Raw genomic sequence first — 19,869 nt, forward strand, 5'->3', positions numbered from 1 at the left:
CCACCACGCACCGCCACGCACCACCACGCACCGCCACGCACCACCACACACCGCCACGTACCACCATGCACCGCCACGCACAACCACGCACCACCAAGCACAGCTGATTTTTGAAGTTATTTTGGTACAGATGAGGTCTCCCTATGTTGCCCAAGCTAGTCTTGAACCCTTGGGCTCAAGTGGTCCTCCTGCTTTAGCCTCCCAAATTGCTGGGGTTACAGGCATGAGCCACCACTCATGGGCCCAATTTGTAGCGATAGGATCTCACTGGCTTTTATTTTATTTATTTATTTATTGGCTCGAGACAGAGTTTCATTCTTGTTGCCCAGGCTGGAGTACAATGATGCGATCTCAACTCACTGCAACCTCTGCCTCCTGGGTTCAAGTGATTCTCCAGCCTCAGCCTCCCGAGTAGCTGGGATTATAGGCGTGTGCTACCACACCTGGCTAATTTTTGTATTTTTAATAGAGATGGGGTTTTGCCATGTTGGCCAGGCTGGTCTTGAACTCGTGACCTCAGGTGATCTGCCTGCCTTGGCCTCCCAAAGTGCTGGGATTACAGGTGTGATCCACTATGCCTGGCCCACTGGTTTTTATTTTTTGACTTAACTCTATCTTGGAGATTGTTTTATATTGATACATTTAGAGGTGCCTCATTTTTAATGACTTCACAATAATAATAATAATAACAAAAGCAATAATAATAACAATGGTTTTATTGAGTCATTATAGTGTGCAAGGCATGGTTACAAATGCTTCATGCTGATTGGCTTACTGATTTGTCTTTGCAACAAATCTGTGAGCTAGGTTCTTGTTTCCATGGCAAAAACACCATGACAGAGAAGTTAAGTTGTTTAACCAGCTAGTATGTGGAAGAGCTGGGATTTGAACCCAGGTACTCTGTTTTCAGAACCTAGTTTCTTTTTTCCTTTTTTTTTTTTTTTTGAGATAGGGTCTGCCTCTGTCACCCAGGCCAGAGTGCAGTGACATGATCTGCCTCCCAGGCTCAAGCCATCCTCCCACCTCAGCCTCTGGAGTAGCTGGGACTACAGCCACCACACCCAGCTAATTTGTGTATGTGTGTGTGTAGAGACGGGGTTTTGCCAGGTTGCCCAAGCTGGTCTTGAACTCCTGAGCTCAAGCAATCTTCCTGCCTCAGCCTCCCAAAGTGCTGGGATTACAGGGGTGAGCCACCACGCTCAACCTCCTAGAGCCTAGGTTCTTAATCACCCTGGGCTTGACATTCCACTGTGGGGACATGGAACAGCCCTTCCTCTGCAGATGGTGATTTGAGGTTTTTTTCAACTTTAAGCAATGCTGTTAAGAATACGAGTGTGTGGGCCGGACATGGTGGCTCATGCCTATAATCCCAGCACTTTGGGAGGCTGAGGCGGGTGGATCACCTGAGGTCAGGAGTTTGAGACTTGGGCGACAGAGTAAGACTGTGTCTCAAAAATAAATAAATGAATAAATAATAACAGTGTGCGGCAGCTCATGCCTGTAATCCAGCACTTTGAGAGGCTGAGGTGGGTGGATCCCTTGAGGTCAGGAGTTCAAAACCAGCCTGGCCAACTTGGTGACACTCCATCTCTACTAAAAATACAAAAAATTGGCTGGACGCGGTGGCTTATGCCTGTAATCTCAGTACTTTGGGAGGCTGAGACAGGTGGATCACAAGGTCAGGAGTTCGAGACCAGCCTGACCAACATGGTGAACCCCTGTCTCTACTAAAAATACAAAAATTAGCCAGGTGTGGCACACATCTGTAGTCCCAGCTACTCAGGAGGCTGAGGCAGGAGAATCGCTTGAACCCAGGAGGCGCAGGTTGCAGTGAGCCGAGATTGTGCCACTGCACTCCAGCCTGGGTGACAGAGCTAGGCTTTGTCTCAAAAAAAAAAAAAAAAAAAAAAAAAAATCAGCTGGGTGTGCTGGTGCATGCCTATAATCCCAGTTACTCAGGAGGCTGAGGCAGAATAGTTTGAACCCAGGAGATGGAGGTTTCAGTGAGCCAAGGTCGCACCACTGCATGCCAGCCTAGGTGACAGAGTGAGACTCCGTGGCCGGGCGCGGTGGCTCACGCCTGTAATCCCAGCACTTTAGGAGGCCAAGGTAGGCAGATCATGAGGTCAGGAGATTGAGACCATCCTGGCTAACATGGTGCAACCCCGTCTCTACTAAAAAACAAATGAACAACAACAAAAAAAAATCAGCCGGGCATGGTGGCGGGTGCCTGTAGTCCCAGCTACTCGGGAGGCTGAGGCCGGAGAATGGCATGAACCTGGGAGGCGGAGCTTGCAGTGAGCCAAGATCGTGCCACTGCATTCCAGCCTGGGCGACACAGCAAGACTCCGTCTCAAAAAAAAAAATTGTTATTTGCTAGTTAATATTAATAATACTAATTTTAACGCACTGAATATAGGTCAGGGTCTGTTCTAAACCATTTTATCACTTTGAACCTTATGGAATTGCTATTACTTGGAGGCAAGAAACAGTTGTATACTGGCAATTCCCCTGGCTCAACCTAATATATAAAATTTCATTTTTTCTTGGGAAGAACCCCCACAAGCAGGTTCCATCATTATTCGGGTGAAGGGTTAGCAGATGTTCTTCTGTATGGGTAATTAACTTTCTAGCTGCTTCCCCTGGAAACTTGATGAAGATAGGTGTCAGCTGTGTTGCCAGGCAACGTGACTTAGAATAGCAATTACCCTTATTAGTAAATTGCATATATGAAAATACTTGGTGGGACACCATGTCCAGTCCTATGGAGTTGTCACCTGAGTTGTTGGCTCCTGTGCACAGGAGGCCTCTAAGCCCAGGTGTACCCTGTACCCACCAATGTGGATCTCATTGCTTAGCTCCTGGATCTCACCTGGGGGCCACACATGCTTCTACATGCATTGTGTGAGGTCACTCGTTTAATTCTTGCAACAACCCAGGAAGGGCAGTGAGATGTTACCCACTTTACAGAGAGGACACCTCGCTTGAGAAGAGAAATGACTTGTCTACAACATGCACCCAGGAAGTGGCAGAGCTGGGATTTGAACCCGAACCAGCCTGTTTCTATGGCTTGCTGATGGCTTATGCAGTTCCTACAACATAAGTGCCATGCAGACAAAGCTGGGGTCTGTCCTGCCCGCTTGGTTCCTCAGTGCCAAGTATCTAAGATCTCCCAGCTAGGAAGTGCTGGGAATGTGGCTGGAAGGAAGGAAAAAGTCAAGAAAAGCACAGGGATTTGAGCCTCAGTTTCCTCTCCGTGAAGTGGAGCTAACATTTCTCAACTCCCAGAGTTCTTATTTTTAATTTTTTAATTTTTAAGACAGTCTTGCTTTGTCACCCAGGCTGGAGTGGAGTGTATGGTGCGATCTTGGCTCACTGCAGCCTCTACCTCCTAGCCTCAAGTGATTCTCTGCCTCAGTCCCCCAGGTAGCTGGGATTACAGGCATGCGCCACCACGCCAGGCTAATTTTTGTATTCTTTGTAGACATAGGGTCTCACTATATTGCCCCAGACTGGTCTCAAATTCCTGAGTTCAAGTGATCTGCCTTCCCCAGGCCTCCCAAAGTGCTAGGATTACAGGTGTGAGCCTTCATGCCTGGCCCATTATTTTCTTACCCTTGATTCCCCTTAACCCCTAAATATTCCTAAATTTACTACCTAATGTCAAGCCCATTCTGTTATACAACCACAGTTCAATGATCAATTTCAGGAAACTAACACTGAGACAATACTATTAGAATCCATAGATCTTATTTATAATTTGTCAGTTGTTCCACCAATGTTTCCCCCCCCCCCCTTCCTTCCCCCCCCCCCCCCTTCCTTCCTTCCTTCCTTCCTTCCTTCCTTCCTTCCTTCCTTCCTTCTCTCTCTCTCTCTCCCTTTTGGCTTGCTTGCTCTTTCTTTCTATTTTTTTTTCGGCAGAGTCTTGCTCTGTTGTCCAGGCTGGAATGCAGTGGTGTGATCTCGGCTCACTGCAACTTCTGCCTCCCTGGTATAAGCGATTCTCCTGCCTCAGCTTCCTGAGTAGCTGCAATTACAGGTGCCCACCACCACGCCCAGCTAATTTTTGTGTTTTTAGTAGAGACGGGGTTTCACCATGTTGACCAGGCTGGTCTTGAACTCCCGACCTTAGATGATCCGTCTGCCTCGGCCTCCCAGAGTGCTGGAATTACAGGCATGAGCCACTGTTCCTGGTCCCACCAGTGTTTTTTTCTAGCAAAAAATTCACAAAAAGAAAACAAACTTTTTTTTCTTGGCTCAGGAACACAGGTTGCATTTATTTTTCATGTTTATTTGTTTTTAAAAAGTTAACATTATCCTAATTCAAAATTCACACGGTGTGGGAGGATATTCAGAGAAGACTCTGCGGCTCTTGTTCCCCCTCCTACGCTGTTCACTTCCTGAGGGTCACCAGGGTTACCAATTTCCCATGTGTTCCCCGGAGATATTCTGTGTTGACACAACTAGTCATGTACATACTTTTCCCCTCTTTTTATGCATACCTAGTTTATTCTACACTGTACTTGCTTTAAAAAAAAAAAAAACTTTAAGAGACAGGTCTCACTGTCGCCCAGGCTAGCGTACAGTGGCATGATCATGGCTCACTGCTGCCTCAACCTCCTGGGCTCAAGTGATCCTCCCACCTCAGCCTCCCGAGTAGCTGGGACTACAGGTGCACGCTACCACACCCGGCCTTGCTTTTCTCTTGGATATTATGTTCTTTTTTTTTTTTTTTCTTTCTTTTTTGGATCTTATGTTCTATCTGGATATAGGATGCATCTTCCTCTTGTTCTACACCGCAGAATTGTCCATGGAGTCAGCTGGGCATGGTGGCTCATGCCTGTAATCCCAGCACTTTGGGAGGCCGAGGCAGGTGGATCACTTGAAGTCAGGAATTAGAGACCAGCCTGACCAATATGGCGTAACCCCATCTCTACTAAAAATACAAAAATTAGCCTGGCGTGGTGTCACATGCCTGTAATCCCAGCTACTCAGGAGGCTGAGGCAGGAGAATCGCTTGAACCCAGGAGGTGGAGGTTGCAATGAGTCGAGATTGCGCTACTGCACTCCAGCCTGGGCAACACAGTGAAACTCCAACTCAAAAAAAAAACGGTCTATGGAGTGCATAAGCCATGGTTCATTTACCTTGTCCCCTTCTGATGGGCACTTAGGTGGTCTCCATGCTTTTGTTAGCACAGATGGCAATGCAGGGAATGACCTCGAACTCAGATCACTTTGCATGTGTATGAGTGTACCATTGGCTGAATTTCTAGAGTAGAACTGGGGCTCCATGGTTTATGCATTTGTCATTCAGATTTTTTTTTTTAAAAGCCAAGTTGCTCTCCATAAAGCTTGTTCCAGTAGAACACCCCCAGTATTACATGAGGGCATCTGGGTTTCCTACATAGCCACCAGCACAGTGGGTTTTTTGTTTTTATGTTTTACTTATTTATTTTTTTTGAGACAGGCTCACACTCTGTCACCCAGACTGGAGTGCAGTGGCACAGTCTCAGCTCACCGCAACCTCGACCTCCCGGGTTCAAGCGATCCTCCCACATCAGCCTCCACAGTAGCTGGGACTGCAGGCATGTGCCACCACGCCCGGCTAATTTTTGTATTTTTTGTAGAGACAGAGTTTCACCATGTTGCCCAGGCTGGTCTCTAACTCCTGGGCTCAAGCAATTTGCCTGCCTGGGCCTCTCAAAGTGCTGGCATTATGGGTGTGAGCCACTGCCCGGAGGCAGTGGGATTTTTTTTTTTTTTTTTGAGACAGAGTCTCACTCTGTCGTCCAGCCTGGATTTCAGTGGCGAGATCTTGGCTCACTGAAACCTCTGCCTCCCAGGTTCAAGCAATTCTCCTGCCTCAACCACCTGAGTAGCTGGGATTATAGGCACGTGCCACCATGCCTGGCTAATTTTTGTATTTTTAGTAGAGACAGGGTTTCACCATGTTGGCCTGGCTGGTCTCGAACGCCTGACCTCAAGTTATCCACCCACCTCGGCCTCCCAAAGTGTTGGGATTACAGGCATGAGCTACCACACCTGACCCACAGTGGGATTTTTAGAAAGAGTTTCATTGAGGCATAATTCACGTCCCCATACAATTCATTCATTTAAATTGTACAGTTCTGTGTCTTGTAGTATATTCAAAGTTATGCAAACATTACCACAATCAATTTTAGAACATTTTCATTACCCCCCAAAAGAAACCCTGCATCCCTTAGCCTCTCGGTTCCCCCATCTACCCCAGTCTGGGCAACCATTATTCTACTTTCCGTTTCTATGTTAATTTGCCTGTTCGGGACATTTCTTTTTATCTTTTCTTTTTTTTTTTTTTGAGACGGAGTCTTGCTCTGTCACTCAGGCTGGAGTGCAGTGGCGCGATCTTAGCTCACTGCAAGCTCCACCTCCCAGGTTCAAGCGATTCTTCTGCCTCAGCCTCCTGAGTAGCTGGAACTACAGGCACCCGCCACCATGCCCGGCTGATTTCTGTATTTTTAGTGGAGATGGGGTTTCACCATATTGGCCAGGCTGGTCTCGAGCTCCCGGCCTCAGGTGATCCGCCTGCCTTGGACTCCCAAAGTGCTAGGATTACAGGCGTGGGCCACTGCGCTCGGCCTGACATTATAAATGGGATCATACCCCGTGAGGTCCTTTCACTCAGCATATGTCGACAGTAGCGTTTTGATTTGTGCTGACTGGGTGGTGGTTTCACTGGGCAGTGCTCTGACTTAGGGTGGAGATCAAGCCTTTTTCCAATGCTTATGAGCCTTTTGTGTTTTCAGGGCTCCATTGGCCTCCAGAGGACTGGGAGCCTGCCCCGGAAAAGGGGAGAGAGGGCGAGCCAGAGAGGATCCCCCCGACCTCTGTCCTTCCATTGTACTGGTGAGGATCCCTCCCCCCCCCTTCCCTGCTTCCTTCCCGCATCAGCACCCATCCTGCAGCAGAGGATGGAGGAAACCCGCATCTATGCCTGCAGGGGGAGAAGTGGAGGGGCTCGGGCCAGGGTGTAACCAGCGCCGTAACCTGGTCCCCTCTATCCTAGAATCCCTGGAGGCCTCAGCTCTCCCGCCAGCAGTGGGGGACTCTGGCAGATACCCCCTCTACCAGCTGCTGAACTGTGGCTGTGGGAATAGGTGAGACATCGGAGAGAAGGTGGGGAGATGGGAGAAGAGGCCCAGCCACTGTAACCCACCCCGTCTGTGTTCCCTCCTCCTAGCTGTGGGGCCGTCCACCCGGACATTGCCCACATGGAGCGGCTCCTGCAGCAGGCCATGGCGGAGAGGGAGCGGCTGCTCAAGGCCCGGGTGAGAGCCCAGGCCATCCTCTTAGGAACAGACGACTGCCCCAGCCCTTCTTCCCTCAGACCTGGGAGACCCCTAGTCCCTCCTCCCTCAGACCCAGGAGTCTAGGCCCAGCCCCTCCTCCCTCAGACCCAGGGGTCCAGGCCCCCAGCCCCACCTCCTTCAGACCCAGGATTCCAGGCCCCCAGCCCCTCTACCCTCAGAACAGGGAACCTAGGACATTCTCCGACCACCCCATCATCTTATGGGCTGGCATCCTCATTGAGTGCTTCATCCTGAATCCACAGGAAGGAACAAGAAGGGGCACAGAAGGTTCCTCAGGCCCTGCTGTCCCTGCCATCACGGTCAGTTCCACCCCTGTCCTCACGCCCACCTCTCCCTGCTCCGTTTCTCCCCCTGACCTATGCCCTTTCTTACATCTGACCCTTTCCTCCAATGGAACAGAAAAGTGTCCGGGGCTTGGCAAGGGCAAGGGAACAGCAGAGGACCAGTTCCTGTTCCCATGACCCATCGATGGTCATCTCTATATGTGGCAGGTCCTCGGGTAACTTGCTCTACTCTGCCTCGGTTTCCTCTTCTGTGCATTGGTGACAATGTCAGCAGTCAGTACAGAAGGAGGACAAGTCCATGCTGGGACTTATTCCTGGCCTCTAGCAATCCTCCTACCTCAGCCTCTCAGAGTACTGGGATTATAGTGTGAACCACCATACCCAGTCCATGCTGGAACTTTTCAAAATCATTTAAAATTTGGTTTTTGGCCAGGCACGGTGGCTCATGCCTGTAATCCTAGCACTTTGGGAGGCCAAGGCGGGTACATCACCTGAGGTCAGGAGTTTGCAACCAGCCTGGCCAACATGGCGAAACCCCATCTCTACTGAAAATACAAAAATTAGCCAGGTGTGGTGGCACATGCCTGTAATCCCAGCTACTCAGGAGGCTGAGGCATGAGAATCACTTGAACCCAGAGGTGGAGGTTGCAGTGAGCCGAGATCACGCCATTGCACTCCAGCCTGGGCAACAAGAATGAAACTCCATCTCAAAAAAAAAACAAAAAACCAAAAAACTGTTTTTATTTTTATTAAAAAAAACTTTTTATTTTAGAAAAATTCAAGCATATGCACGAGAGAAGGAGTAGATTAATAGACCCCCAGGTGCCCACTGCGCAGCTTCAATCATTTTCAATATTGAATCTTGTTGTACTTGCCAACTTTTTATTTATTTATTTTATTTAACTTTTTAATTTGTGTATGTACTAGGTATATTTTTATTTTTATTTTTAATATTTTTCTTTTTTTCTCAGTAAGTCTTCTGCACTCCTATATTTTTAATGTATTTTATTTTTGTAGAGATAGAGTCTTGCTGTGTTGTCCAGGCTGATCTCAAACTCCTGGCCTCAAACAATCCTCCCATCTCAGCCTCCCAAAGTGCTAGAATTATAAGCATGAGCCCCTGGTGCCTAGTCACCAATTTTATTTTACTAATCCCATACCTACATCTCACTCTGCACCGAAGTATTTTAAAGCAAAATATTGTATCCTTTCACTCAAACATCACGATTTATCTCCAACAGATAGGCTTGTTTTTGGGGGGATGGAGTTTTCTCTTGTCGCCCACGCTAGAATGCAGCAATGTGATCTCAGCTCACTGGAACCTCTGCCTCCCTGGTTCAAGTGATTCTCCTACCTCAGCCTCCCAAGTAGCTGGGACTACAAGTGCCCACCACCACACCCAGCTAATTTTTTTTGTTTGTTTTTAGTAGAGATGGGGTTTTGCCATATTGTCCAGGCTGGCCTTGAACTCCTGACCTCAGGTGATCTGCCTGCCTTGGCCTCAAAAAGTGCTGGGATTACAAGTGTGAGCCACTGTGCCTGGCCAGTAGATTTTTTTTTTTTCTTTAACATAACAAAAATTCCATTGCCATATCTTATGAGATTATTGATTTCATTATATTGTAATATATAGTCCATATTCACATTTCTCTCATTGTCTCCAAAATATATATATTTTTAAATTTATTTTTTATTTTTCTTCTCCTTTTTTTTTTGTTTTTTCAAGATGGAATCTCACTTTGTTGCCCAAGCTGGAGTGCAGTGGCACCATCTTGGCTCATTGCAACCTCTGCCTCCAGGGTTCAAGCGATTCTCCTGCCTCAGCCTCTGGAGTAGCTGGGATTTCAGGCGCCTACCACCATGCCTGGCTAATTTTGTATTTATGGTAGAGACGGGGTTTCACCATGTTGGCCAGGCTGGTTTCGAACTCCTGATCTCAGGTGATCCACCCACCTTGGCCTCCCAAAGTGCTGGCATTGCAGGCATGAGCTACCGTGCCTGACTTTGTTTTCTATTTTTAACAGTAGAGACACTATATTGGCCAGGCTGGTATTGAATTCCTGGCCTCGAGCCTCCCTTCTGGCCAGCCAAAGTGCTGAGATAGGCCTGAGCCACCATGCCTGACCCAAAATATCTTTTCACAGTTGATTTATTTGAATCTATATGCAAAGCACACACTATGCATTTGGTTTAATGTCTCTTAAATCTTTTAATTTCTAACAGTTCTGCCTCCCCATTAAAAAAAAATAACCACTATTTATTTGTGGAAATAATCCATTTATCCTATTGACTTTTTCACATTCTTGATTTAGCTGACAGCTCCCTTACATAAATTATATTTTTACCTATACTAATAATATTCATAGAATGGATGCATTTTGTTATAAAGAATGATAAAGCTAGGCACAGTAGCTCACGCCTATAATCTCAGCACTTTGAGAGGCCGAGGTGGAAGGATCACTTGAGTCCCAGAGCTGGAGACCAGCCTGGGCAGCATGGTCAGACCCTCATCTCTACAGAGAGTTAAAAAACTAGCAGGTGTGGTAGTGCATGCCTGTGGTCCCAGCTACTCAGGAGGCTGAGGTGGGAGGATTGCTTGAGCCCAGTAGGTGGAGTCTGCAGTGAGCTATGATTGCACCACTGCACTCCAGCTTCAGTGACAGAGTGAGACCCCACCTCAAAAAAAAAAAAAAAGAATGGTAGATAAAGTATTAAGAAAGTGGTCACTTTCTTCCTGATCTCACTTCTACTGCTGAGAAGCCTTCAAATCTATGTTTATACTTTCCCACAGGCACCAATCAAGCCATATTTTGTGAATTTATTTGTCTCATAAATAAGCACATCCTTCCCAACCTTTTTGTTTTTACCACCATCTGTCCTTCCCTTATTCATTTCAGCCAATATTTATTGAGTGCCTACTGTGTGCTAGATCCTGGGTTATAGCAGTGACCAAGATAACAGTCCCCACCTTTGGGGGAAGCTGATGTTTTAAAGGGGAAGAAAGATGGACACAAAACAACATCAATATGTAAAGTAAATAGCATGTCAGAGGCTGATAAGAGCCAGGGAGCAAAATAAGGCAGGAACGGCAGTGGGGTCTTCTGCGTTGTTAGGCATAAGCTTGTGCTCATTAAAAACGAAGCACAGGCCAGGTGCGGTGGCTCACGCCTGTAATCCCAGCACTTTGGGAGGCCAAGGCAGGCAGATCACCTGAGGCTGGGAGTTCGAGACCAGCCTGACCAATGTAGAGAAACCCCATCTCTACTAAAAATAGAAAAATTAGCCGGGCGTGGTGGCATGTGCCTGTAGTCCCACCTACCTGAGAGGCTGAGGCGGGAGAATCGCTTGAACTGGGAAGCAGAGGTTGCAATGAGCCGAGATCACACCATTGCACTCCAGCCTGGGCGACAGAGTAAGACTCTGTCTCAAAACAAACAAACAAACACACAGAATTGTTCCTGCTCTGGTGTTCTGCCTGGCTTGTAGTGTCATCATGTATTAAACAGTCCCCTGCTGTGTGCTTTGTCCCCTGCCCTACACCTCTGCTGTCTTTCGTGCACATGAGCAAGGGTGTCTCTGGGCTTCACACCTAGAAGGGGAAGCTCTGGGTTGGAAACCCTGACGGCAGTCAGCTAATCCTTGCAACAGTCTCAAGAGGAGGGTGCTGTGATAAACCCTGTGTTTTAGCGCAGGGAACTGAGGCTCCCAGAGGGACAGGAGTTCTGTGGAGGTGACATAGCTGGGCAGTGGTGGAGTCCCAAGCCCATCCCTGGTCTTCTCCTAGATTGGGGCCCAGCTCCCTACGTCCTAGTTCGGTGACCTTGGAGAGTCACCTCTTCTTAAAGCCTCAGTTTCTTGATCTGTCTAGTGGGGGACATTAATGGGTTGTTTTGGAGAAGAAACGAAATAATCACAGTGACCACTTGGCATTGTGCCTGACACAGAGCGGGAGCTTCCACACATGGTGGCGATCCTTGGTCTTCCTGTGTGGATTTGGGGAGATTGCAGGCCCAGCGGGTGCTCTTCAAACCTGGCCTTTCCCTCCCTGCAGTCCTCCTCCCTAATCCTTCTCATTTCCCCACCTCACTCTGCTGTCTCCAACCAGTAAATCTCATCTCTCTTTCTCATCCCTTCTTGCTCTGGCCTTGCTTCAGTTGTCTTTCTTTCTTCTTTCTTTTCTTTTCTTCTTTCCTTTCTTTCTTTCTCTTTTTCTTTCTTTTCTTTCTTTCTTTCCTTTTTTTTTTTTTTGAGACACGATCTCCCTTTGTCACCCAGGCTGGAGTGCAGAGGTCTGATCTCGGCTCACTGTAACCTCTACCTCCTGGGCTCAAGCTATCCTCCCACCTCAGCCTCCTAATTAGCTGGGATCCTAGGCATACACCACCACACCTGGCTAATTTTTGTATTATTATTTTTTTGAGATGGAGTTTCGCTCTTGTTGCCCAGGCTGGAGTGCAATGGTGCCATCTTGACTCACCACAACTTCCACCTCCCGGGTTCAAGCGATTCTCCTGCCTCAGCCTCCTGAGTAGCTGGGATTACAGGCTTGCGCCACCACGCCTGGCTAATTTTGTATTTTTAGCACAGACAGGGTTTCTCCATGTTGGTCAGGCTGGTCTCGAACTCCCGTCCTCAGGTGATCCGCCCACCTTGGCTTCCCAAAGTGCTAGGATTACAGGCATGAGCCACCAAGCCTGGCCTAAGTTTTGTATTTTTTGTAGAGACGGGGTTTCACCATTTTGCCCCAGGCTGGTCTCAAACTCCTGGGTTTAAGGGATCCTCCCCTCTTGGCCTCCCAAAGTGCTGGGATTACAGGTGTGAGCCTCCACACCCATCCTGCTTCAGTTTTCTAACTCCTTGACACTCAAAGTGTGGCTGGTGGAACAGCAGCATCAGGGCCCACCTGGGAGCTTGTCAGACATGCAGAACCTCTCCCCTTACTCCAGACCCCACCCTGAAATGACTGAATCAGAGTCTGCATTTTTTTTTTTTTTTTTAAAGACACGGAGTCTTGCTCTGTCGCCCAGGCTGGAGTGCAGTGGTGCGATCTCGGCTCACTGCAAGCTCCACCTCCTGGGTTCACGCCATTCTCCTGCCTCAGCCTCCTGGGACTACAGGCGCCTGCCACCACACCTAGCTAATTTTTTGTCTTTTTAGTAGAGACAGGGTTTCACTATGTTAGCCAGGATGATCTCGATCTCCTGACCTCGTGATCCGCCTGCCTCTGCCTCCCAAAGTGCTGGCATTACAGGTGTGAGCCACTGCACCCAGCCCGGAGTCTGCATTTTAACATTTTAACAAAAATCCCCAGCGGATCTGCTTGCACGAAGAAATCTGAGATGTACTGAACCTCCGTTTGACCTCCGGAATCCTACCACTGTTTGCAGGGATTATTTGGGAAGAATAGGTTGGATCAGACCAGCTCATGGTCAGGCTCTCATAAATAATGGACACTTGTCTTGCCTTAAATCCTCCTCCTCAACCTGTATGACCATCTGAGGTGACCACTCTACCTGGTGAGTTCTGGCTCTGTCAGCTCTGGCTATGTGACTTGTCTTGAGCGACTTAACCTCTCTGAGTCTTGGTTTCCACATCTGTGAAATGGAGATAAATGTACTTACCCCTCCAGGAGAGTTTGAGGGGGCAGAGATTATACCTAGAAAGTACTTAGCAGAGGATTATATTCATCAATTTCAATCACAACAATAACAACAACAATAATAATGTAAACAAGCACTCTCTGTTTTATTTTTGAGACAGGGTCTCACTCAGTCACCCCGGCTGGAGTGCAGTGGTGCAATCATAGCTCAGTGCAATTTCCATCTCCTGGGCTCAAGCGATCCTCCTGGGCTCAGTTTCTTTAGTAGCTGGAACTACAGGTGTGCGCCACCAGGCCCAGCTAATTTTCTGGATTTTTAGTAGAGATGGGGTCTCTCTATATTGCCCAGGCTGGTCTCCAACTCATAGCCTCAAGTGATCCTTCCACTTCAGCTTCCCAAAGTGCTGGGATTACAGGCATGAGCCACTGCACATAGCTTCTGTTTTCTCTCTCTCTTTAAATAGAGAAGGGGTGTTCTGTGTTGCCCAGGCTGGTTTCAAACTCCTGGGATCAAGGGATCCTCCCACCTCAGTCTCCTGAGTAGCTGGAATTACAGGCTCAAGCCACCACACAGGCTCCAATCTTCATTTCTTTTTTTCAAAAAAAATTTTTTTTTTTCACAGACAGGATCTCACTGTGTTGCCCAGGCTGCCCTTGAATTCTTAGGCCTAAGGGATCCTCCTGCCTCAGCTTCCCAAAGCCCTGAGATTACAGTCATGAACCACCATGCCCAGCCCGATCTTCATTTTGCTAGGCCTCTGATGTTTCAGGGTGAGCTCTAGAGTCACAAATACCTGGATTCGTGTCCCAGTTCTGCTGCCTAGAAGCTCTGTGTGACCTCGGGTGCATTATGTCATCTCTCTGTACCTCATTTTGCTCATCTGTAAAATGGGGCTCACAGCTGCCATGAAGTGCCAAGGAGCTATTGTCCATAAAGCCCTGGGCAGAGCATCATAGTCAATCCATGTAGCCATTGCATTCATCAGATGGTCCTTGTTAATATTACCCTTTAAAGACTGTAGCGGGCCTTACACTCAAGCTGCTATGACTTGCTCCCCTCGAGGGGCTCCAGGCTGTAGAATCCCCCACCCCTTACATCAGCTGCCTCTTCTCTTTGCTCCCCAGGCCCCGCCCACCCCACCCCACCCTCCAGGCCCGCGAATCTTGGATCTCCGGCAGCATCTGGAGGGATGGGGCCACAACCCAGAAAACTGCCCACATGTGCAGGTGTCTGGGGGCTGCTGCCGCGGACCCCTGGTGAAGATGGGCGGCCGCATCAAGACCTGGAGGAAGCGATGGTTCTGCTTTGACCGCCAAGCCCGCCGCTTAGCCTACTATGCGGGTAAGCCCAGCCTGGCCACCATGGGCCCTGGGATGCTGGAATTCCACTCCGGAGGCCTTTCCCCTACAGGCACCAGAAGTCCTGGCCCCCACTTTCCATGTTCCCCAGGAACCAGAAGTTTGGTTCCTTAGCTCCTACCTTCCCTACAACCCAGGAGTCCAGGCTCTCAGCTCCCTTTTCTTCCAGATCCTGGAGTCCAGATCCCCAGCCCCTCTTTAAGTCACCCAGAATTCAAACCCCCAGCCCTCCTTAGGGACGTAGATAACATAGATAACAGCTTAATACAATTCAAGCTTCCCAGGGCCCATGTTCCTAAGACACCCAGGAGTCTGAACCTGCGCTGTCAGCTGCTCGCAGTCCCCCAACAGCCAGGAGTCTCGGGCCTTGTCCTTCTTCTCTAGGATCATCAATTATTCCAAACCTCTCCTTGGACACTTTTTTTTTTTTTGAGACGGAGTCTTGCTGTGTCACCCAGGCTGAAGTGCAGTGGCGTGATCTCAGCTCACTGCAACCTCTGCCTCCCATGTTTAAGCGAGTCTCCTGGCTCAGCCTCCTGAATGGCTGGGACTATAGGCTCGTGCTACCACACCCGGCTAATTTTTTGTATTTTTAGCAGAGATGGGGTTTCACTGTGTTAACCTGGATGGTCTTGATTTCCTGACCTTGTGATCCGCCTGCCTTGTCCTCCCAAAGTGCTGGGAATACAGGCGTGAGCCACTGTTCCCAGCCTCCTTAGACACTTGTATTGCCTTAAATCCTTCTCCCCTAACCTGTATGACCATCTGACTCTACCTAGTGAGTCCTGGCCCTGTCAGCTCTGGCTGTGTGACTTGTGCTGGGTGACTTAACCTCTCTGAGTCTTGGTTTCCACCTCTGTGAAGTGGAGATAAATGTACTTACCCCTCCAGGAGAGTTTGAGGGGTTAGAGATGATACCTAGAAAGTATTGAGTACTCCCTGAGTTCCTTCCCTTCTCAGAGCCCAGGGCACTCAGAGCCTCGGAGTCCAGCTCCACAGACCCCGCTCCCCAATAGTGTCCAGTTTCTGCACCCAGTCTCCCATCCAGCATTAACACTCACTCACCTCTCAACCTTTAGAGACCTTCAGACTCTTGTCACCATGTTTTGTACCCCAAATCCAGTCTCAGGACTTAGGGCCAATGACCCTCACCTCGACACACACAGATACACCTTGCTTACTGGCTCCCTTTTTCTCTTACCTCCCCTGCCAGACAAGGAAGAGACCAAGCTCAAAGGTGTCATCTACTTCCAGGCCATCGAGGAAGTCTATTACGACCACTTACGCTGTGCCTTCAAGGTGAAGCCCCTCAATGTCACCCTACCCTCCCAGTTGGAGTCCGAGTTGGAATCAGGCCTTATCTCATCCCTGGCTCTTCCTGGGGAAAACCACTGGCAGCTTCTGTCAGGGTACTTACAGGAGTACCTGTTTGTCACAGAGAAGACAAACGGGTCACCTGACTGCAGGGACTAAAAATTAAGAGCCCACACTCTGGCTTTCAGCTACTATTAATTTTCTTTTCTTTTCTTTTTTAAGACGGAGTCTCATTCTGTTGCCCAGGCTGGAGTGCAGTGGCGCTATCTCTGCTCACCGCAACCTCTGCCTCCCTGGTTCAAGCTATTCTCCTGCCTCAGCCTCCCGAGTAGCTGGGTTTACAGGCGTGCCACAGTGTCTGGCTAATTTTTGTATTTTTAGTAGAGACGGGGTTTCACTATGTTGGCCAGGCTGGTCTCAAACTCCTGACCTCATGATCTGCCCACCTTGGCCTCTCAAAGTGCTGAGATTACAAGTGTGAGCCATCACATGCGGCTCTTTTTTTTTTTTAAGACGGAATCTGGCTCTGTCACCCAGGCTGGAGTGCAGTGGCACTATATTGGTTCACTGCAACCTCCGCAGCCCGGGTTCAAGCAATTCTCCTGCTTTAGCCTCCCGAGTAGTTGGGATTACAGGTGTGCCACCACACCTGGCTAACTTTTGTATTTTTAGTTGAGATGGGGTTTCACTGTGTTGGCCAGGCTGGTCTCGGACTCCTGACCTCATGATTTGCCCACCTTGGCCTCCCAAAGTGCTGGGATTACAGGCGTGAGCCACCGCGCCTGGCCTGTCACTGTTAATTTTCTTGGAACAAAAGTTTTAGAGCCAAAATATGGCAAACCCTGATGTCAAACTGGGAATGAATGAAGAGGTCAGAGCAAGGGTGGAGCAGCCTGGGAGCATCTAAAGGAGATGATCTGCCAGGCGTGGTGGCTCACGCCTGTAATCCCAACATTTTGGGAGACTGAGATGGGAGGATTGCATGAGGCCAGGAGTTCGAGCATGGTCAACATAGCAATATTCCATCTCTCTTTTTTGTTTGAATTTTTAAATGAAAAACAAATAAAGGAACTGGTTGTTACTTGGCTCCTGCCAACAGTTGCCAAGTGGGAGTGGGCCCCAGAGAACTCAGGAATTGGAACTTGTATAAAAGCACAGTGCCAAAAATTTAAATGTTGGCAACTGATACAATATTTAGAAAGCTCTGTGGAGAATAACCAAACTGTGGCTTTTTAGCAATTAGGTTGGAATCTCAGCTATGTGACATCAGGAAAGTGAATTCCTTTCTTTAGCCTTAGTTTTCTTTGTTTCTTTTCTTCTTCTTCTTCTTTTTTTTTTTTTAGGCAGAGTCTCGCTCTGTTGCCCAGGCTGGAGTGCAGTGGCTGGATCTCAGCTCACTGCAAGCTCTGCCTCCTCGGTTTACGCCATTCTCCTGCCGCAGCCTCCCCAGTAGCTGGGGCCACAGGCGCCCGCCACCTCGCCCGGCTAGTTTTTTGTATTTTTTAGTAGAGACGGAGTTTCACCGTGTTAGCCAGGATGGTCTCGATCTCCTGACCTCGTGATCCGCCCGTCTCGGCCTCCCAAAGTGCTGGGATTACAGGCTTGAGCCACCCCGCCCCGCCCCCTTTTTTTTTTTTTTTTTTTCGAGACAGGGTCTTGCTCTGTCGCCCAGGCTGGAGTGCAGTGGCACAATCATAGCTCACTGTAGCCTCTATCTCTCAGGCTCAAGCAATCCTCCTGCCTCAGCCTCCTGAGTAGCTAGGACTATATGTGCGTGCCACTACACCCAGCTAATTTGTTTTGTTTTTCTGGTATTTTTTGTAGAGATGGAGGTCTCCCTATGTTGCCCAGGCTGGTTTCGAACTCCTGAGTTCAAGCAGTCCATCCATTTCAACCTCCCAAAGTGCTGGGATTATAGGCACGAGCCACCCAGCCCAGCCAGCCTTAGTTTTCTCATGTGTAGAATGGGCACGCATCAACGCATTCCATCAGGGTTATTGAGAGGACTAAAAACAGATTATGGACATAAGGGATTTACTCAATTTGGGATTGGCAAGTGGGTACTCAATAACGGATTCTAGACACTAACTTTCCCAAGGTACAAGAGGACCTAGATTTTGGGGAGGTGGAGTTTGAATGCCTATATTTCTAATATAGGAGAAGTTAGGCTGAGAGAAGGCGCCATAAGTCCTACTTTTAAATTTCTTGGCCTGGCGCGGTGGCTCATGCCTGCAAGCCCAGCACTTTGGGGGGCTGACGCGGGTGAATCACGAGGTCAAGAGATCGAGACCAGCCTGACCAACACGGTGAAACGCCGGCTGTACTAAAAATACAAAAATTATCCGGGCATGGTGGCGCACGCCTGTAATCCCAACTACTCTGGAGGCTGGGGCAGGAGAATCGCTTGAACCCGAGAGGTGGATGTTGCAGTGAGCCAAGATCGCGCCACTGCACTCCAGCCTGGCGACAGAGCGAGACTCCGTCTCAAAAAAAAAGAAAAAAACATTTATCTTGCCCATAATTTATCAATAGCGCTCTACATATGTTAATTTTAAGTACTTTCCTGTGTTAATTCATTTAATCCTAATAACCCAGTGAGGTAGGTGGCATCGTTTGGGAAGACAGGGAAACTGACATTCAGATACTTAAGTACCTTGTCCAGTGCCATACAGACTGTAAGTAGCAAGGCTGGGTTCGCACCCAGACTGTGGCCAGTGTCTTTTGTCCTCATTACCTTCACTTTCTGCTTATTCCAGAGCCCCAGCCCCCGCCTGACCTTCTGCGTGAAAACCTACGAACGCCTTTTCTACATGGTGGCTCCGAGTCCCGAAGCCATGCGCATTTGGATGGACGTCATTGTGACAGCAGCTGACGAAAACCACGCCCCCTGAGTGGCACCGCCCACTTGGGGGGAAGTCCTTTCTAGGCTCCGCAGGCGTGAGGGCGTTCCTAGGCCCCGCCCACTGCCGGCAAACTTGGGCGCACGCCTTTGGAACTCTCCCGGGAATTCTCCAGGCCCCACAGCTCGGCTGGCCTGAGCTGCTGCGTTCTGGGTTGCAGGTGCCTTGCCCCCGACGGGATCGCCAGCCCCTGAGGCCCTGCCCGGGGCAGGAGGAAGATTGCAGGGGCGGGAAGAAACTATTTATTGGTGCTCCTGTGATACCGAATTAAATACGGAGGAAAAACAGGAATTGCTGCTGTGGTTTCCAGCCTAGGCGTCCGGGGCCCCTTGGCCTAGGCAGGACATCTGAGTTATCGGTACCTCTGGGAGCCACGCGTCCCACAGCCGGCTTTCTTTAGGAATGGAGGCCTTCAACTCTAAGGTCATGGCTGGGAGAAGAGGGTGAGAGGCTTGCGTCCTTAGTGTTTGGCAGTTTTGCTTTTTTTAGTTTGTAGGCCCTTCTGTTTCCACCCTTTCTGGCCTGACCAGCTGCTGGAAATTTCTAGGAACTCCTAGGCTTCCCCCCGTTAGGCCTTTGCCTACGTTGTTCCCTCTGCCCTTTTCTTCCCTTTTTTTCTTTTTTTTCTTTTTATCTATTTTTATAGAGATGGGGTCTCACCGTGTTGCCCAGGCTGGTCTCCAACTCCTGGACTCAAGCGATCCACCCACCTTAGCCTCCCAAGGTACGGAGATTACAGGTGTGAGCCACTATGCCCGGCTCTCCTCCTTCCCTTAATCAGCTGCACCTCATTCTTCCAGCCTTAGTTCAGTTGTCACCTCCTTCAGGAAGCCCTCACTTCCCTGGCTGGGTCAGGCACCCCCTTTTGAGCTCTATCATCCCATCCCTGAGGACCCTGGGTCATCATGGGCGATGGATCTGTGTCCTTTATGCACTGGGAGCTCCATGAGGCAGAGCCAACATTGTCCTGGTCACTGCTGTTCCCAGCCCCATAGAGCATGTCTCATTCCATGAAAGTGGAAAAAAAACAAAAAACAAAACTCTCTTCCCTTTCACCTCTGGGC

The 19,869-nt window shown here is 49.0% G+C and overlaps 1 protein-coding gene across 2 annotated transcripts in view; it reads left to right on the forward strand.

Moving 5' to 3' along the window:
* PHLDB3 (pleckstrin homology like domain family B member 3) overlaps positions 1-19,096 on the forward strand; it is a 23,483-nt gene extending 4,387 nt beyond the window's left edge. The window contains exons 6-12 of one of the 2 annotated variants that reach the window (XM_026448287.1): positions 6,786-6,885; positions 7,046-7,136; positions 7,220-7,307; positions 7,592-7,648; positions 14,358-14,574; positions 15,805-15,890; positions 18,662-19,096. In XM_026448287.1, coding sequence (XP_026304072.1) covers positions 6,786-6,885; positions 7,046-7,136; positions 7,220-7,307; positions 7,592-7,648; positions 14,358-14,574; positions 15,805-15,890; positions 18,662-18,796 — 774 coding nt within the window. In that variant the 3' untranslated portion in view covers positions 18,797-19,096. Of the gene's footprint in view, positions 1-6,785; positions 6,886-7,045; positions 7,137-7,219; positions 7,308-7,591; positions 7,649-14,357; positions 14,575-15,804; positions 16,141-18,661 lie in introns of those variants that run through there. The other variant, XM_026448286.2, reaches the window with a different exon arrangement.
* The last annotated feature ends 773 nt before the right edge of the window (positions 19,097-19,869 follow it).

This window comes from Piliocolobus tephrosceles, chromosome 21 (genome assembly GCF_002776525.5).
Source record: "Piliocolobus tephrosceles isolate RC106 chromosome 21, ASM277652v3, whole genome shotgun sequence".
Taxonomy (NCBI): domain Eukaryota; kingdom Metazoa; phylum Chordata; class Mammalia; order Primates; family Cercopithecidae; genus Piliocolobus; species Piliocolobus tephrosceles.